The sequence below is a fragment of the Anolis sagrei genome, chromosome 3, assembly GCF_037176765.1.
Source record: "Anolis sagrei isolate rAnoSag1 chromosome 3, rAnoSag1.mat, whole genome shotgun sequence".
Classification (NCBI taxonomy): Eukaryota; Metazoa; Chordata; class Lepidosauria; order Squamata; family Dactyloidae; genus Anolis; species Anolis sagrei.
The window spans coordinates 437,032-457,267 of record NC_090023.1 but is presented as its reverse complement, the minus strand read 5'-3'; the positions used below and the strand labels follow the sequence as shown (position 1 = coordinate 457,267).

Here is a 20,236-nt window from a genome sequence, read left to right as displayed (position 1 = left end):
CATCCCGCCTGCTTCACAGGTGCGGCTTGCGGGAACGAGAGATAGGGCCTTTTCTGTGGTGGCCCCCCGGCTTTGGAATGCCCTCCCTACTGAAATAAGATCAGCCACCTCGCTAATGGCATTTCGGAAAAAACTGAAAACTTGGATGTTCGAGCAAGTTTTCAACTAATTCCGATGTGATGATGTTTTGATCATGGACTAGCAATCAAGGATAACGAATTGGATTACGACTTTAACTATGAGATGTTCCGGTCTGTATTGGTGGCCCAATACTATGTATGTATATGTATGTATTTTTATATTTATTTTATATTTTTAAAGTGAATATTGTATTTTTAAATATGTTGTAAACCGCAATGAGTCGCCGCACAGGCTGAGATATTAGCGGTATACAAGTGTACCAAATAAATAAAATCAAGGTGGAAGAAGTTTCCAGCAACCAAGGTTTATTGGTGATTCAGCTGAAATCAGATGCATTGCAGGAATCATTCCACTGCAAGCATACTAATACAAAGAATACAGACGTATTTATAGCAGAAGAACAAAGGAAAACATTTCAAAACTCCCGCCCGCCCTCTGCCGGCCTCGCAAGATGGACAAATCAGGAGAGAGGAGGCGGTACGGCCGTGAGCAATGGAGGAGGGAAATGATGGGCTTAGGAGTTGCCAGCAAGCCTTTGTCTCAGGCCGGCAAGGTGTGATCCTGGCAAACAAAAGTTTTCCTGTTTGAATGGTTTTTGAGGAAGAGAGTACTTGGTCAGACAACGGACCTCATGGGGGGATCAACGTTATCTTGATGATTTAATCAATCCTTTCTTTCCGGGTTTCTGTTGACCCCCTCCCCTCGCTGGTCTTGCTCCGAGGGCCAGGGTTGGGGATCAACAGTATTGTTCCATGCTGGTGAATCAATCAGGAGGGGTTTGGGGAGAACAAAGGAGCTTCTCCCCAAAGCAATACAGTAGTCTTCAGGTCACATCTTTATGGGGCAAGGGTCAGCAGGAAAGGCGGGAGAAGGGGACACAGTATACTTCATACAACAATTCATTACATATATTTCATAAGGCGATCCCATCCCCATCCCAGGCAAAATTTATTAAAATATTTGATCTTTATTATGACCCAAACTGGAGATCCCATGCTCTTAGGAAGGGCGTGTGGAAGCAGAGGTTGCAAGCAGTTCAAATCAAGCATTGATAAAAAGTTCATGGCCAGGGTTGTGGCAAACAGTCCAGTCCACGCAGCAGAGAGTCATGGTTTCAGGCAGAAGCCAGCAGATGGGCGCTGAGTTAATCAATAACAGAATCCATCGCTCAGCCCTTGGGGAACTACAACTCTCACAAAAGGGCAGAAGTCCCAAGATCCAGCCATTTCCCAAAAAGCCTCGTGGGGTCCTTGTTGTTGTCAGTGCCTTGGCAATGTGGCCAAGACTTAATCCTTGCTGTGTAGTCTGGTGCCCTTGCCCTTGGCAGAACTATAAGTACTTGGGAGGGGGGGGGGGATGCTCGGCATCAGACGTAGTGGGGGGCCTTGGAGGGAGTGGCCCACCACAATGGGAGTTGTAGTCCACCCTGGAGAGAGAGAGGGCCCCACCCAGGACGGACGCCTCTGGGGGTCATTTCCCCTACTCTGAGGGGGGGGGGCGCTTCCGGGAGTTAATCTGGCACGATAAGAATTGTAGTCCGCCCACAACCTTACAAGGAAAACGAGGAAGAACGTCCTGACTGTGAGAGCCGTTCAGCAGTGGAACTCTCTGCCTTCCCCGGAGGGAGTGTGGTGGAGGCTCCTTCTTTGGAGGCTTTTAAGCAGAGGCTGGATGACCATCTGTCAGGGGTGCTTTGAATGCAATATTCCTGCTTCTTGGCAGAATGGAGGTGGACTGGAGGATGGCCCAGGAGGTCTCTTCCAACGCTTGGATTCTATGTTCAGCAGTGGAACTCTCTGCCCCGGAGGGAGTGTGGTGGAGGCTCCTTCTTTGGAAGCTTTTAAGCAGAGGCTGGCTGGCCATCTGTCAGGGGTGCTTTGAATGCAATATTCCTGCTTCTTGGCAGAATGGGGGTGGACTGGAGGATGATGGCCCAGGAGGTCTCTTCCAACTCTAGGATTCTATGAGGCTGGATGGCCATCTGTCAGGGGTGCTTTGAATGCAACATTCCTGCTTCTTGGCAGAATGGGGTTGGACTGGAGGATGATGGCCCAGGAGGTCTCTTCCAACTCTAGGATTCTAAGATTCTATAAGAGCTGTTCAGAAGTGGAACTCTCTGCCCCTTGTAGAGTGTGGTGGAGGCTCCTTCTTTGGAAGCTTTGAAGCAGAGGCTGGGTGGCCATCTGTCAGGGGTGCTTTGAATGCAATATTCCTGCTTCTTGGCCGAATGGGGTTGGACTGGAGGATGGCCCAGGAGGTCTCTTCCAACGCTTGGATTCTATGTTCAGCAGTGGAACTCTCTGCCCCTTGTGAGTGTGGTGGAGGCTCCTTCTTTGGAAGCTTTTAAGCAGAGGCTGGATGGCCATCTGTCAGGGGTGCTTTGAATGCAATATTCCTGCTTCTTGGCCGAATGGGGTTGGACTGGAGGATGGCCCAGGAGGTCTCTTCCAACGCTTGGATTCTATGTTCAGCAGTGGAACTCTCTGCCCCTTGTGAGTGTGGTGGAGGCTCCTTCTTTGGAAGCTTTGAAGCAGCGGCTGGATGGCCATCTGTCAGGGGTGCTTTGAATGCAACATTCCTGCTTCTTGGCCGAATGGGGTTGGACTGGAGGATGGCCCAGGAGGTCTCTTCCCACTCTAGCATTCTATGATTCTATGTTTGGGACTTCAACTCCCAGCATGCCTTTCCGCCTCCATCCGGGGAGGCCCCCTGCCGGAGGGAGAGAGTGCTTGCGGGGCGGGGCTTGCAGCCTCCTGCTCTCCTCGTGGCCCCGCCCCGGAAATCAGGAAGGAAAAAGAGGCGTGACGTCACTCCAGCCCCGCCCCCTTTGGGAGGAAGTGGCGGCGACGGTGGCCTGCTTGGGTCAGAAAAGCGAAGGTCGGAAGCCAGGACGGACGGAAGGAGGAGGTGAGGCCGGGCGGAAGGCGGGTGGCAGCAGAAGCAGTTTGGGCCTTGTCTCTCTCTCTCTCTCTCTCTCTCTTTCCTCGTGGAAGGGGCCGAGGTGGGGCTGAGGAGAAGGAGTCCCCGGTGGCTTGGCCTGGGCAAGGCCTCTCCTTCCCTCGCACACCCTTCCCGCTCTCCTTGGCCACTTCCTCAGCCCAAAGGCCCTTCTCTTTCGGGCCTGCCTTCCTTCCTTCCTTGTCCTGCTCCAGGGTAGGGCTCCTCGAACTGTCTAAACAGAGGGCCGGATTATAATTTGAAAACACCACTTAAAAACAATACAATAATTCATACAATCCTAGAAGAGTTGGAAGAGACACCTCCTGGGCCCTCATCCTCCAGCCCAACCCCATTCTGCCAAGAAGCAGGAATATTATTTATTTACTTATTGACTTTGCTTCTCTACGGCTGTATCTCAAGCCCGAAGGCGACTCACAGCGGTTCACAAACAGTAGAAACAGCAGTGGTTCCATACAACATATAACAATTGAATATTGAATATTGCATTCAAAGCACCCCTGACAGATGGCCATCTAAAGAAGGAGCCTCCACCACGCTCCGGGGCAGAGAGTTCCACTGCTGAACAGCTCTCACAGTCAGGAAGTTATACAAACATAGAATCCTAGAGTGGGAAGAGACCTCCTGGGCCCTCATCCAGTCCACCCCCATTCGGCTAAAAAGCAGGAATATTGCATTCAAATCACCCCTGACAGATGGCCAGCCAGCCTCTGTTTCAAAGCTTCCAAAGAAGGAGCCTCCACCACACTCTACAAGGGGCAGAGAGTTCCACTGCTGAACATAGAATCCTAGAGTGGGAAGAGACCTCCTGGGCCATCCTCCAGTCCCACCCCATTCTGCCAAGAAGCGGGAAAATCGCATTCAAATCACCCCTGACTGATGGCCATCCCGCCTCTGCTTAAAAGCTTCCACAGAAGGAGCCTCCACCACACTCCCTCCGGGGAAGGCAGAGAGTTCCACTGCTGAACATAGAATCATAGAATGCTAGAGTTGGAAGAGACCTCCTGGGCCATCATCCAGTCCAACCCCATTCTGCCAAGAAGCAGGAATATTGCATTCAAATCACCCCTGACAGATGGCCATCCAGCCTCTGTTTCAAAGCCTCCAAAGAAGGAGCCTCCACCACACTCCCTCCGGGGCAGAGAGTTCCACTGCTGAACAGCTCTCAGTTAGGAAGATCATAGAATCCTAGAGTTGGAAGAGACCTCCTGGGCCATAATCCAGTCCAACCGCTTTCTGCCAAGAAGCAGGAATATTGCATTCAAATCACCCCTGACAGATGGCCATCCAGCCTCTGTTTCAAAGCTTCCAAAGAAGGAAGGAGCCTCCACCACACTCTACAAGGTGCAGAGAGTTCCACTGCTGAACATAGAATCATAGAATCCTAGAGTAGGAAGAGACCTCCTGGGCCATCCTCCAGCCCGACCCCATTCTGCCAAGGAGCAGGAATATTGCATTCAAATCACCCCTGACAGATGGCCATCCAGCCTCTGTTTCAAAGCTTCCAAAGAAGGAAGGAGCCTCCACCACACTCTACAAGGTGCAGAGAGTTCCACTGCTGAACATAGAATCATAGAATCCTAGAGTAGGAAGAGACCTCCTGGGCCCTCATCCAGTCCAACCCCATTCTGCCAAGAAGCAGGAATATTGCATTCAAATCACCCCTGACAGATGGCCATCCAGCCTCTGCTTCAAAGCTTCCCAAGAAGGAGCCTCCACCACACTCCCTCCGGGGCAGAGAGTTCCACTGCTGAACAGCTCTCAGTTAGGAAGATCATAGAATCATAGAATCCTAGCGTTGGGAGAGACTTCCTGGGCCATCATCCAGCCCAACCCCATTCTGCCAAGAAGCAGGAATATTGCATTCAAAGCACCCCTGACAGATGGCCACCCAGCCTCTGTTTCAAAGCTTCCAAAGAAGGAAGGAGCCTCCACCACACTCTACAAGGTGCAGAGAGTTCCACTGCTGAACATAGAATCATAGAATCCTAGAGTAGGAAGAGACCTCCTGGGCCATCCTCCAGCCCGACCCCATTCTGCCAAGGAGCAGGAATATTGCATTCAAATCACCCCTGACAGATGGCCATCCAGCCTCTGTTTCAAAGCTTCCAAAGAAGGAAGGAGCCTCCACCACACTCTACAAGGTGCAGAGAGTTCCACTGCTGAACATAGAATCATAGAATCCTAGAGTAGGAAGAGACCTCCTGGGCCCTCATCCAGTCCAACCCCATTCTGCCAAGAAGCAGGAATATTGCATTCAAATCACCCCTGACAGATGGCCATCCAGCCTCTGCTTCAAAGCTTCCCAAGAAGGAGCCTCCACCACACTCCCTCCGGGGCAGAGAGTTCCACTGCTGAACAGCTCTCAGTTAGGAAGATCATAGAATCATAGAATCCTAGCGTTGGGAGAGACTTCCTGGGCCATCATCCAGCCCAACCCCATTCTGCCAAGAAGCAGGAATATTGCATTCAAAGCACCCCTGACAGATGGCCACCCAGCCTCTGTTTCAAAGCTTCCAAAGAAGGAAGGAGCCTCCACCACACTCTACAAGGTGCAGAGAGTTCCACTGCTGAACATAGAATCATAGAATCCTAGAGTAGGAAGAGACCTCCTGGGCCATCCTCCAGCCCGACCCCATTCTGCCAAGGAGCAGGAATATTGCATTCAAAGCACCGCTGACAGATGGCCACCCAGCCTCTGCTTAAAAGCTTCCAAAGAAGGAGCCTCCACCACACTCCCTCCGGGGCAGAGAGTTCCACTGCTGAACGGCTCTGACAGTCAGGAAGTTCTTCCTCGTGTTCAGATGGAATCTCCTCTCTTGTAGTTTGAAGCCATTGTTCCATTGCGTCCTTGTCTCCAAGGAAGCAGGAAGGAAGCTTGCTCCCTCCTCCTCCTCCCTGTGGCTTCTTCTCACATATTTATACATGGCCCTCATCATGTCTCCGCTAATCCTTCTCTTCTCCAGGCTAAACATGCCCAGCTCCTTAAGCCTCTCCTCATAGGGCTTGTTCTCCAGACCCTTGATCATTTTGGTCGCCCTCTGGACACATTCCAGCTGAGAGTCAACATCTCCCTTCAATTGTGGTGCCCAGAATTGGACACAGTATTCCTTCCTTCCTTCCTTCCTTCCTTCCTTCCTTCCTTCCTTCTTCCTCCTCTCATGAAGCCTCCTTCTATGCTCTTTATTTCCTCCCCCCAGAAATGGTGGACATGACGTCATGTCAAGTTGGCTCGGTACTCTGGAAATCATGGGAACTGGTTTCACTGGGTCTTTTGCCTTCCCAGAAACACAACTCCTATCTATTTATTTATTTATTTATTTACATCAGTAGCCGTCCCCTGCCACGCGTTGCTGTGGCCCACTCTGGTGGTCATGGGGGTTCTGTGTGGGAGCTTTGGCCCAATTCTATCGTTGGTGGGGTTCAGAATGCTGTGTGATTGTAGGTGAACAGCAGAGACTCCGTTTGTGAGCATCCCAACCAGCCTCAATGTGGGATTGAATTAGACGGGTGGAGAGGCCAGGTCTTGGCTGGCTGCGGGATTCCTTTGGGAGAGACAGGAAACTTGGTGGCTTACTTACTTACTTACTTAGGCGATCCCTCGTTGGACGAGTAAGATGGTCTTCCATCATGGATTTCCCTGTGGGTCCGTATGTGGCTGTGGAGCCCTATTCTTGCTCTGCATCTTCTTCCAGTGAGGAGGGCATTGGTTTCCAGGTGGAAGGCGGTCTCGGTCGGGGTTGGCTTGACGCGCCTTCCTCCTGGCACGTTTCTCTCTTTCGTCCTCCATTTGTGCCTCCTCAAATTCTGCAGCACTGCTGGTCACAGCTGACCTCCAGCTGGAGCAGTCAAGGGCCAGGGCCTCCCAGTTCTCAGTGTCTATGCCAGAGTATTTAAGGTTGGCTTTCAGCCCATCTTTAAATCTCTTTTCCTGTCCACCAACATTCTGTTTTCCTTTCTTGAGTTCGGAGTAGAGCAACTGCTTTGGGAGACGGTGGTCAGGCATCCGGACAACGTGGCCGGCCCAGCAGAGTTAATGTTGGAGGACCATCGCTTCAATGCTGGTGGTCTTTACTTCTTCCATCATGCTGACGTTTCCCCGCTTGTCTTCCCAAGAGATTTGCAGGATTTTCCGGAGGCAGCGCTGATGGAAACGTTCCAGGAGCTGCATGTGACGTCTGTAGACAGTCCACGTTTCGCAGGCATAGAGCAGGGTTGGGAGGGGAATAGCTTTATAAACAAGCACCTTGGTCTCCCTACGGATGTCCCGGTCCTCGAACACTTTCTGCTTCATTCGGGAAAATGGCGCACTTGCAGAGCTCAGGCGGTGTTGTATCTCGGTGTCGATGTTGACTTTGGTGGAGAGGTGGCTGCCGAGGGAGCGGAAATGGTCCACATTTTCTAATGTTACACCATTAAGCTGTATTTCTGGCATTGGAGAGGGGATGGCTGGTGACTGCTGGAACAGCACCTTGGTTTTCTCAATGTTCAGTGACAGGCCGAGCTTCTCGTATGCTTCTGCGAAGGTGTTGGCAGGAGGTGGCAGGAGGCATCTGATTGGGGATGCTCAGGAAGCAGACCTGGGACCCATTGTGGGAAGGGAGGCAGCCCAGTAATCTTTGTGACCCTCAGCGTTTAGCACACCCTGGCAATTTAGGGAAACCCATTATTCAGTGAATATTTTTTTTATTTCTCATGTCAGGACAGCCAGTCAATTATATTACATTTCTAACAGAACAAAGCAAACAAACAGAGAAAATACAAACTGTGTGAGTTTGGTAGTGGATGAAATGTCCTTTGACCAGTATCTGGCCCCTTGGAGTGCCTCTGGTGTTGCCGCAAGAAGCTCCTCCCTTGTGCATCATGTGGAAGCAGGGCTCAGGGTGCATTGCAGCAGGTGGTCTGTGGTTGGCTCTTCTCCGCACTCGCATGTCGTGGATTCCACTTTGTAGCCCCATTTCCTAAGGTTGGCTCTGCATCTCGTGGTGCCCAAGCGCAGTCTGTTCAGCGCCTTCCAAGTCGTCCAGTCCTCTGTGTGCCCAGGGGGGAGTCTCTTATCTGGTATTCTGGGTTTGAGCCTGCCACTTTTGGACTCTCGCTTGCTGAGGTGTTCCAGCGAGTGTCTCTGTAGATCTTAGAAAACTATGTCTGGATTTAAGTCGTTGACGTGCTGGCTGATACCCAAACAGGGGATGAGCTGGAGATGTCTCTGCCTTGGTCCTTTCACTCTTGGCTGCTACTTCCCGGCAGATGTCAGGTGGTGCAAGACCGGCTAAGCAGTGTAGTTTCTCCAGTGGTGTAGGGTGCAGACACCCCGTGATAATGCGGCATGTCACATTAAGAGCCACATCTATTGTTTTAGTGTGGTGAGATGTGTTCCACACTGGGCATGCGTACTCAGCAGCAGAGTAGCACAGTGCAAGGGCAGATGTCTTCACTGTATCTGGTTGTGATCCCCAGGTTGTGCCAGTCAGCTTTTGTATTCAGTGAATGATGCCCTTTAATATTGGAAAGAACCATTCTGTCCTGCCTGCCTTCTGTTCCCCGAGGACACATTTGTGTTTGACTTAAGGAAATCAGTGTGATGCTCCAATATTGGAAGGACTTCCCCTTCCTTCCTCCTGTCTGCCATTCTTTTCTTCCTCCCTCCCTCCCTCCTTTCTTTCTATATTGATTCCCTTCCTTTTAACGAATCAGTGATTGCCTTTGCTGGTATCTGTGTGTGTGCCCGAGACCCTGATGTCTGCATTTCTTGGTACTTTACTCAAAGTTCAGGACTCCGCTTTGGGCCCAGTCCTGTTCAACATCTTTATTAATGGCTTAGATGAAGGGCTAGAAGGCATGATCATCAAGTTTGCAGACGACACCAAATTGGGAGGGAGAGCCAATACTCCAGAGGACAGGAGCAAGATTCAAAATGATCTTGACAGATGAGAGAGATGATGGGCCAAAACTAACACAATGAAGTTCAACAGTGACAAATGCAAGAGACTCCACTTTGGCAGGAAAAACGAAATGCAAAGATACAGAATGGGGGACAATGAGGCCTGGCTCGAGAGCAGGACGTGTGGGAAAGATCTTGGAGTCCTCGTAGACAACAAGTTAAACACGAGCCAGGAATGTGATGTGGCGACAAAAAAAAAACTTCTTTGGTGATTTCTCCCTTTTTCCGCTTCTTGAGCATGTCTCTTTTGTGTCTTAGCACAGTTAGAAGTTCTTTGGACATCCATTCTGGCTTCTTTGCCAGAATGGCAAAGAAGAGAAGTCATGCTCCCCATGCTCTATTCTGCCTTGGTTAGACCACTTGACCTGGAATATTGTGTCCAATTCTGGGCACCACAATTGAAGAGAGAGATTGACAAGCTGGAATGTGTCCAGAGGAGGGCGACTCAAATGACCAAGGGTCTGGAGAACAAGCCCTATGAGGAGCGGCTTAAGGAGCTGGGCATGTTTAGCCTGAAGAAGAGAAGGCTGAGAGGAGACATGATGAGGGCCATGGATCAATATGTGAGAGGAAGCCACAGGGAGGAGGAGGAGGGAGCAAGCTTCCTTTCTGCTTCCCTGGAGACTAGGGTCAGGAGAACAAGCCCTATGAGGAGCGGCTTAAGGAGCTGGGCATGTTTAGCCTGAAGAAGAGAAGGCTGAGAGGGGATATGATAGCCATGCATAAATATGTGAGAGGAAGCCACAGGGAGGAGGAGGGAGCAAGCTTGTTTTCTGCTTCCCTGGAGACTAGGACGCAATGGAACAATGGCTTCGAACTACAAGAGAGGAGATTCCATCTGAACACGAGGAAGAACTTCCTGATTGTGAGAGCCGTTCAGCAGTGGAACTCTCTGCCCCGGAGGGAGTGTGGTGGAGGCTCCTTCTTTGGAAGCTTTGAAACAGAGGCTGGATGGCCATCTGTCAGGGGTGCTTTGAATGCAATATTCCTGCTTCTTGGCACAATGGGGTTGGACTGGATGGCCCATGAGGTCTCTTCCCACTCTTTGATTCTATGATTCTATGACACTTGATGCTCAGGTGTCGGCGGTGGCTGGGACGGCCTTTGCACAGTTAAAGCTCATGCGCCAGCTGCGCCCGTACCTTGTGAAATCTGATCTGGCCATGGTGGTCCACGCCCTAGTCACCTCTAGGTTGGATTACTGCAATGCGCTCTACGTAGGGTTGCCCTTGAAGACGGCCCAGAAACCAGAGATCTGCAGCCAGACTACTCATGGGAGCTGGTTACAGAGAGCGGTCAAGCCTCCTGTTTAATAATAATAATAATAATAATAATAATAATAATAATAATAATAATAATTTATTTATACCCCGCTACTATCTCCCCAAGGGACTCAGTGCGGCTTACATGAGGCCGAGCCCAAAGTACAACAATGCAAGCAATAACAATACAAGCAATTTAAAAACAACAAAGCAGTCAAACAATACATAAGCATTATCAATAGGACAACACACTTGAATATCTATGGGTAGGCCAAATGTAAAATTGAAATTGAAAGTAATGCTGGAGCATGGGCAAAAAGGTGATAGTGGCGTTTGTGAAGAACATGCAAGCAGACCTAAAAATATAAAGTGCTTTGGAGGGCAAAGTGCTATGGGATCATTATTCTGGGAAGGCACACTGGAACAGCCACGTCTTCAAGCTCCTCCTAAAGACTGCCAGAGTTGGGGCCTGCCTGATGTCTTTAGGGAGTGAATTCCAGAGGAGCCACCACCGAAAAGGCCCTCTCTTTCATCCCCACCAATCGTGCCTGCTATGCAGGTGGGAGCGTGAGCAGGGCCTCTCCAGATGATCAAAGAGATCGTGTGGGTTTGTATACGGAGATATACGAGGGCCTTGCCAGAAGAACGGAGGGCCCAAGATGGTTCATGGAGAGAGATACAGTCACGAAGGTAGGCGGGTCCCACACCGTTCAGGGCTTTGTAGGTAAGAACCTGCACCTTGAATTGGGTCCGGAAAATGAATGGCAGCCAGTGGAGTTCCTTGAACAGGAGGGTTGACCGCTCCCTGTAAGGAGCGCCAGTTAACAACCTGGCTGCCGCCCGTTGGACCATCTGGAATTTCCGAGCCGTTTTCAAGGGCAGCCCAATGTAGAGTGCATTGCAGTAATCCAGTCTAGAGGTGACTAAGGCGTGGACCGCCTTGGCCAGATCCATCTTCACGAGGCATGGTTGCAGTTGGCGCACGAGTCTTAATGGTGCAAAGGCCCTCCTGGCCACCGCCGATGCCTGAGCCTCAAGCGTAAGTGATGAGTCCAAGAGGACACCCAGTGTAACCCCGCTCAGCACAGGTTGCCACCCTATACCCCAGTCCAGTTTACGATTGACCAGGAGGACCTCTGTCTTGTCAGGATTGATCTTCAGCCTGTTCGTCCTCATCCAGACAGCCACAGCAGTCAGGCACTCGTCCAGCACTCGAGGGGCTTCCTTGGAGTTAGGTGGAAAAGAGTAGTAGAGTTTAAACAGCTCCACTGGCTTCCAATACGTTTCTGCTCCCAATTCAAGGGCCAGGTCATCACCTATAAAGCCCTAAACAGTTCGGGACCTGCTTATCTTCGCGATCAAATCTTCCCCTATGAACCAGCGCATACCTTGAGATCTTCTAGGGAAGTCATGCTACCCCTCTATTCTGCTCTGGTGAGACCACACCTGGAATATTGTGTCCAATTCTGGGCACCACAATTCAAGAGAGATATTGACTCTAAGCTGGAATGTGTCCAGAGGAGGGCGACTAAAGTGATCAAGGGCCTGGAGAACAAGCCCTATGAGGAGCGGCTTAAGGAGCTGGGCATGTTTAGCCTGAAGAAGAGAAGGCTGAGAGGGGATATGATGGCCATGTATAAATATGTGAGAGGAAGCCACAGGGAGGAGGAGGGAGTCAGCTGGTTTTCTGCTTCCTTGGAGACTAGGACACAAGGGAACAATGGCTTCAAACTACAAGAGAGGAGATTCCACCTGAACATGAGGAAGAACTTCCTGACGATGAGAGCCGTTCAGCAGTGGAACTCTCTGCCCCGGAGGGAGTGTGGTGGAGGCTCCTTTTTTGGAAGCTTTTAAACAGGGGCTGTATGGCCATCTGTCAGGGGTGATTTGAATGCAACATTCCTGCTTCTTGGCAGAATGGGGTTGGACTGGAGGATGGCCCAGGAGGTCTCTTCCAACTCTTTGATTCTATGATTCTGGGGAGGCACTGCTCTCTCTCCCCCTGCCGTCTCATGCACGGTTGATGGGGACGAGGGAGAGAGCCTTCTCGGTGGTGGCCCCTCGGCTCTGGAACTCCCTCCCTGGGGAGATCAGACAGGCTCCCACCTTGTCCTCCTTTCGTAGTCAACTAAAAACCTGGATGTTCCGGTGCACTTTTGACTAAGCAGCTCACCAGTAACTTTCTTCTCCCTACGTGAAGTTCTGCACTTTACACCGACCCGCACTTTACACTGGCATACGTCCTACACACCCACACTGACAGCTATACGGGGCCCCTTTAAAATTCTCTTCATACACTATTAATTTCTCTTTATACTGGAATCTCCACCTGCTTCCCTTGTGCTTGCCACAGAAATATACTAAATAAGCAGCGAAACTTTTGTAGGAGAACCTATGTATTTTGATTCTAGTTTTGAATGTTTTTTTTTTTACTTTTGATAATTGCTTTCCTTACTATGTTTAGCCACTGAATGTGTTCCCTTTAAGTCCTCATCATTTATTTATTTATTTATTTATTTATTTATTTCCAGCTTTTCTATTCGGCCCTTCTCCTCACCCCATAGCAGGGGACTCAGGGCGGATTACAGTGTACACATATATGGCAAACATTCCATTCCAATTTTTGACATACAACATATATAGACATAGACGGAGGGAAGATGATACTGAAAGTACAGAAAGCCTTGACAGTGACCTGACCCGGCAAGCTTGTCTTGATTTGTGTGTCAGGCGGAGTTCTCACCTGGCTGGTAGACGAGAAGCCAGCTCAGGGAAAGGTCATCGCAATGCTTTCATGTTGGTGAGAGCATAATGTTTTCATGTTTATTTATTTATTTACAGCTTTTATATTCTGCCCTTCTCACCCGGCAGGAGACTCAGGGCGGATTACAGTGTACACATATATGGCAAGCATTCAATGCCAATTTTGACATACAACATATACAGACATACACAGAGGCTATTTAACTTTTTCTGGCTGCCAGGGGAGATGTCGCTTTCATCGTCCATCTGCGACGCTGATGAAGTGCTTCCGCATTCCCCGCATGCTTCCCCGCTGGAATGCATTGCTGTATTCTTCTTTATGGCCTCATAAATCAGTTAATTTAGCCTCCCCACACTTTAAGGTGGTATCTTATTTTCCTACTTGACAGATGCAACTGTCTTTCGGGTTGCAAAGGTTGACAACAGGCTACACACAATTGGTTGGAAACCCACTCCAACCCGGGCTGGCTTCGAACTCATGACCTTTTTGATCAGCTGACACTCAGCCAGCTGCGCCACAATCCCGGTGCATCATTGTTTATCCTCATATATTGACTTTACTTTGAAGAATTGTCCACTTTACAAAACTTCACTAGTTTGGATTTCTACTACCACCTGAAGAAGACTGCATATAGTCGAAACGGGTTGTGGTTGACAAACTGTGGATTTTGAAAAAGGATTTTGTGTGTTGCTGTGGACAAACTTTACCTACATTAAGAAGCTCTGGATTGAGAGACTTGTAAAAAGGTTCACAAACTGTGCATTGTTATTGACAAATTCATTTTCAAAAGAACCTTAAAACAGCTGTACATTTTGCTGCAAGAATTTGTTTATACCACACAAGAAAAATAATTTTTGGTTTAGAGCATTGTATGTTGTATAACTTGTACTAGATGCCTTTATATTGAATTTTGTAGCAATTAAGCAAACAGATAATATACAGGGTTAGTCAAAATGAGTAGGCCAATAAGAAAATTAATTTTAGACGAATGTATGTTTATTGTAACCAAACTACAGCTACGTATCGACAGATAAATTATCAAAGTTTTGTCTCACCTTCAGAGATGTTCGATATGGGCGCCCCGTGTGACACGGCAGACGTCCAAGCGATAGTCCAGTTCATTCCACATCCGTTGCAGCACATCCGACGTAATGGCATCGAATGCAGCACATATGCGCTGTTTTAAGTCGTCCAAGGTCAGCGGTAATGGAGGTCGGAACACAGTGTCTTTCGCATACCCCCAGAGAGAAAAGTCGCATGGTGTGAGGTTGGGGGACCTGGGGGGCCACAGGAGGAATGGAAGATCAGTCACTCCAGCACGGCCAATCCAACGTCTGGGAAGGTGTTCGTTGAGGTACTCGCGTACACTGTTGTGCCAATGCGGAGGGGCACCGTCCTGTTGGAATACGAAATCGGGCACTTTCTCTTCTAACTGTGGCATCAACCATTCAGACAACATGTCAGCGTACACTATGCCTGTTACGGTTTTCTCCGCGAAAAAGAATGGGCCAAACACGTGACGGTTGGTTATTGCACAGAAAACGTTTACCTTCGGCGAATCCCTTACATGTTCCAATACGGCATGAGGATTTTCAGATCCCCAAAAGCGGAGATTATGCCTATTGACCTTCCCGCACAGGTGAAACGTTGCCTCGTCACTGAAGACCAGTCTGTTGGCAAAGCCTTCCTCCTCTAGTCTTCGCTGCATTGATTCGCAAAAATCGTGTCGTTTCGAATAGTCACCTTTTTTCAAAGCCTGCACCATTTGCAATTTATACGGCTTGAACTGCAAACGTTTGCGTAACACGCGCCACACAGTTTTTTGCGGAACGTTCAATTCCATGGAAACACGATTTGTCGACTTCTGGGGACTTCGTTGAAAGGATGCACGAATGGATTCCACTGTGTCTTCGGAGACACGCGGTCGTCCTGTGGTTTTACCCTTGCATAAGCAGCCCGTCTCCTCAAATTGCTTTACCCACCTCGCAATGGAATGTCGATGAGGTGGTTCCTTGCCATACTTGGCTCGAAATTCTCGCTGGACCGTAATTACTGACATTGTTTTAGCAAATGTCATCACACAAAACGCCTTCTCTTTGCCTGATTCCGCCATTTTGAAAACAGCGACTCCTAGCGACGCCTAGCGGCATTAACGTACATGTGTGTTGCTCAAAAAAAACTTTGATAGTTTATCTGTCGCTACGTAGCTGTGGTTTGGTTACAGTAAACATACATTCGGGTACAATTAATTTTCTTATTGGCCTATTCATTTTGACTAACCCTGTACATTATAGCAATTATATAACTGATTTACTCTTGGTGTTCTGGGACAGCCGCACCAGGAGCTCCAGCTTATCTGGCTATTTGTTGATTGCTGCCTGTATTTTAAAGTTCTATGCCTTTGCAATTAGATGGCTTTCCTTAGTTTGCATTTATTGGATCTATGACCTGTCAATTATAGTTAGGTTCCCTGGTCCCGCCCCCTTTTTGGGTTTTGGAGGGAATAGGAGCCATTTTGGGTCAGTCCACACAGAGAAGCCTTTCATACAGGACATAAAACCAGGAGCTCCTGTAGAAAGCTTCGTCTTCTACGGCTTGGCCGGGGAGATATACAGCCCCATAACTTCACTAGAGAGATGCAGTCTCAGCACAGCTCTTTTACTGAGGATTTTACAGCCTTACAGCTCCTTTGCTGAGGGATTCTGGTCCCGCAGCACTTCAGCCAGCCATCACTGAAACCTGGACACCTTCTTTTGCCCTGGAAGTCTACAAAGCTCTGCTTGGTAAGGGTCACTCGCGGAAGCCAGAAACAGTTGGTACCGGGTGTAGGGGCTCCACGCCAACAGAGGCAAGGACAGACTGCCCAAATAAGAGGTTAAGGATTTCCCCATTAGTTAAAATACAGTTATGAAGATAGTGCCTGTCCCCTGTGGACAAGATTGAGAGCCAATAGACTATTAAGAAAGCCTTGAAGTACCTATTTGATTTCAATAATAAAGAACTTTGTTGAACCTTTAAGCAATCTAAAGACTGTTTAAGGAAATCCAAAGGCCTTTAATCTGAGGAAGCCCTGGCGTCCCGTTGGGCACACAGAATTTATGTCCTGGCTACAGTCTTTTGTACAGGCCCAGCGTGCGACAGCATACTTGGTCTTAGGGACCTTTTGCCTTTTGCATTTCAGGGAACCCTTGCTCTCTACGTCCTACCTCAACATGTGTTATGACAGTATTTTCCTGCCCAGTTTACCGTATTGTTGCACTTTCCTGCGCTCCTTCAAACTACAAGAGAGGAGATTCCACCTGAACATTAGGAAGAACTTCCTGACTGTGAGAGCCGTTCAGCAGTGGAACTCTCTGCCCCGGAGTGTGGTGGAGGCTCCTTCTTTGGAAGCTTTTAAACAGAGGCTGGATGGCCATCTGTCAGGGGTGATTTGAATGCAATATTCCTGCTTCTTGGCAGAATGGGGTTGGACTGGATGGCCCATGAGGTCTCTTCCAACTCTTGGATTCTATGATTCTATGATTCCTGTAAAAATGTATCGCACTCATTGAATCTATACCTCAGCTATGTTTCTTTCAGACATAGTGTTTTTATATTGCTTTCAATTGTGTTGTTATTTGTTTTATCTGATGTTTTAATTGGTTAAAGTGTTTTACATGTGTGTTTTAATTGTAATCTTGGGTGTGTCCCTTGTAAGCCGCCCCGAGTCCCCTACAGGAGATGGTTGGCGGGGTATAAAAATAACGTTATTATTATTATTATTATTATTATTATTATTATTATTATTTCTAAAATATTGGAGGTAAAGGTTTCCCACTTTCATCCTTTATCTTTTGCTTCTTTCTTGACCAGGGAAACGAGGATTCTGTGGAGCCTCCTCTTGGATGCCGTAAAGGAGCAAATAACACAGGAAGAATAAGTCCTCTCAAGGCAATGACCTTGCTGAATTCTTGACCTCACTTACAGATAAGAAAGGAAAATACGAAGAGTCAAGTGTCCGTATAACAATTACACACCCATATCGCTCTTGACATGGAGGAGGAAGCATCTAAATACCTAGAGTGTGGGACGAGTTTCACTTGGAGGGATCATCTTGAAAGAACTTACACTGGAGAGAAACCCTATACATGCCTCGAGTGTGGGAAGACCTTCGCTCAAAGTTCAGCTCTACATTCACATGAAAGGACTCACACTGGGGAGGAACCCTATACATGCCTCGAGTGTGGGAAGAGCTTTACTCATAGTTCAAGTCTATGTGTGCATCAAAGGACTCACACTGGCGAGAAACCCTATAAATGCCTGGAGTGTGGACAGAACTTTGCTTATAGTTCAGATCTATATTCACATCAGAGGACTCACACTGGGGAAAAACCCTATACGTGCCTGGAGTGTGGGAAGAGCTTCACTCAAAGTTCAAGTCTACATTCACATCAAAGGACTCACACTGGGGAAAAGCCCTATACATGCCTCGAGTGTGGCAAGAGCTTCACTCAGAGTGGTGGTCTACATTCACATCAAAGGACTCACACTGGGGAGAAACCCTATACATGCCTGGAGTGTGGAAAGAGCTTCACTCAAAGTTCAAGTCTACGTTTGCATCAAAGAACTCACACTGGGGAGAAACCCTATACTTGTTTGGAGTGTGGACAGAGCTTCATTCACAGTTCAGGTCTACATTCACATCAATGGACTCACACTGGGGAGAAACCCTATAAATGCCAGGAATGTGGAAAGAGCTTTACTCATAGTTCAAGTCTATGTGTGCATCAAAGGACTCACACTGGGGAGAAACCCTATACATGCCCAGAGTGTGGACAGCACTTTGCTTATAGTTCAGGTCTATATTCACATCAAAGGACTCACACTGGGGAAAAACCTTATACATGCCTGGTGTGTGGACAGAGCTTTGCTAAGAGTTCAAATCTACGTTTGCATCAAAGGACTCACACTGGAGAGAAACCCTATACATGCCTGGAGTGTGGAAAGAGCTTCACTCAGAGGGGACATCTTCATTCACATCAAAGGACTCACACTGGGGAGAAACCCTATAAATGTCTGGGGTGTGGACAGAGCTTCACTCAGAGGGCAGCTCTATATTCACATCAAAGGACTCATACTGGGGAGAAACCTTATAAGTGCCTTGAGTGTGGACAGAGTTTCACTAATAGTGGAAGTCTACGTTCACATCAAAGGACTCACACTGGGGAGAAACCTTTTAAATGCCTCGAGTGTGGACAGAGTTTCAGTCATAGTTCAGGTGTACATTCACATCACAGGACTCACACTGGGGAGAAACCCTATACATGCCTCGAATGTGGACAGAGTTTCACTTATAGTGCAAGTCTACGTTCACATCTAAAGACTCACACTGGGGAGAAACCCTATACATGCCTGGAGTGTGGACAGAGCTTCTCCGAGAGCCAAAATCTACATTCACATCAAAGGATTCACACTGGGGAGAAACCCTATACATGCCTTGACTGTGGGCAGCGTTTCGCTCAGAATGGAAGTCTACATAAACATCGAAGGACTCACACAGGAGAGAAACCCTATGCGTGCCTGGAGTGTGGAAAGTGCTTCACTCGTAGTTCAAGTCTACATTCACATCAACGCATTCACACTGGGGAAAAACCCTATACATGCCTGGAGTGTGGGAAGAGCTTCAGTTATCATTCAGGCCTACGTTCACATCAAAGGACTCACACTGGGGAGAAACCCTATAAATGCCTGGAGTGTGGACAGAGTTTTACTGAGAGTGGAAGTCTACATTCACATCATCGGACTCATACTGGGGAAAAACCCTATACATGCCTGGAGTGTGGACAGAGCTTCGCTAATAGTTCAAGTCTACGTTCACATCAAAGGACTCACACTGGAGAGAAACCCTTTATATGCTTGGAGTGTGGACAGAGTTTCACTGAGAGTGGAAGTCTATGTTCGCACCAAAGGACTCACACTGGGGAGAAACCATATACATGCTTGGAGTGTGGACAGACCTTTTCTCAGAATGGAAGTCTACATAGGCATCAGAGGACTCACATAGACATCACAGGACTCACACTGGGGAGTAACTGTGTAAACGCATGGAGCCTGGAAAGAACTTCTCTGAAAGTGGAAAACATTGGGGAGGACAGTGGTATTTGACCCCAGAGAGACTCTGTAACACAGCTTTCCAAACTTTACAAGTCAGTGACACACTTTTGCAACTTGGTAATTCTGTTTATCTAGCAAACCTGAGACTAAAGAAATCCCTTATAAGATTTTCAGAATATACAATATAATGTGATACAATATAAGACTATATAGAATTAAGTTTCATATATTATTTGGTGTATAAACAATTAGAGGCAAAGATGAAGTATTTTGGCCACATCATGAGAAGACAGGAAAGCTTAGAGAAGACGATGATGCTGGGGAAAATGGAAGGAAAAAGGAAGAGGGGCTGACCCAAGGCAAGATGGATGGATGGCATCCTTGAAGTGACTGGATTGACCTTGAAGGAGCTGCAGGTGGTGACGGCCAACAGGGAGCTCTGGCCTGGGATGGTCCATGAGGTCACAAAGAGCCAGAAGCGGCTGAACAAATGAACAACAATAAACAATTATTGTGTAATGTATTGTCGAAGGCTTTCATGGCTGGAATCACTCGGTTCTTGTGGGTTTTTTCGGGCTATAGAGCCATGTTCTAGAGGCATTTCTCCTGACGTTTCGCCTGCATCTATGGCAAGCATCCTCACCTCACTACCTCTGAGGATGCTTGCCATAGATGCAGGCGAAATGTCAGGAGAAATGCCTCTAGAACATGGTTCTATAGCCCGAAAAAACCCACAAGAACCTAATTATTGTGTAGTTCCCTCTATAGCTGTGGTTCATCACAAACATCGTTCTCTACAGGTTTTATTTTCTTTATTAAAAATATCCATTTTGGTGCCGAGTGGCTTCGTTGCCCCTCCTGGTGCCTCCTCTGCTCCTATTGGGGACAATAGCGGGATTTTTGTGTGATGCACCTGTAGGCTGCAGGCAACACACTTGTGTATCATAGCACACCGTTTAGAAAGGTCTGATCCAAGACATACAAAGGCAATGCTCATAAATGATGAAAAATGAGAGCACAACGATGGAATATTTTAGCATATTGCCGTGGCTTTGCCGAATGTGGCCGTGTGAA

At 48.2% G+C, this 20,236-nt stretch overlaps 1 protein-coding gene across 1 annotated transcript; it reads left to right on the top strand.

Moving 5' to 3' along the window:
* Positions 1-2,989: 2,989 nt before the first annotated feature.
* LOC132772365 (zinc finger protein 850-like) lies at positions 2,990-19,671 on the top strand. The gene is made up of 2 exons (XM_067466349.1): positions 2,990-3,048; positions 16,922-19,671. Exon 2 carries the CDS (start codon positions 17,102-17,104, stop codon positions 19,211-19,213), a length of 2,112 nt encoding a protein of 703 aa, XP_067322450.1. The 5' UTR covers positions 2,990-3,048; positions 16,922-17,101; the 3' UTR covers positions 19,214-19,671.
* The last annotated feature ends 565 nt before the right edge of the window (positions 19,672-20,236 follow it).

What these genes read in the sequence shown, in the direction of transcription:
- LOC132772365 (XM_067466349.1), top strand. Translation starts at nt 17,102, where the DNA reads ATGGAGGAGGAAGCATCTAAATACCTAGAGTGTGGGACGAGTTTCACT.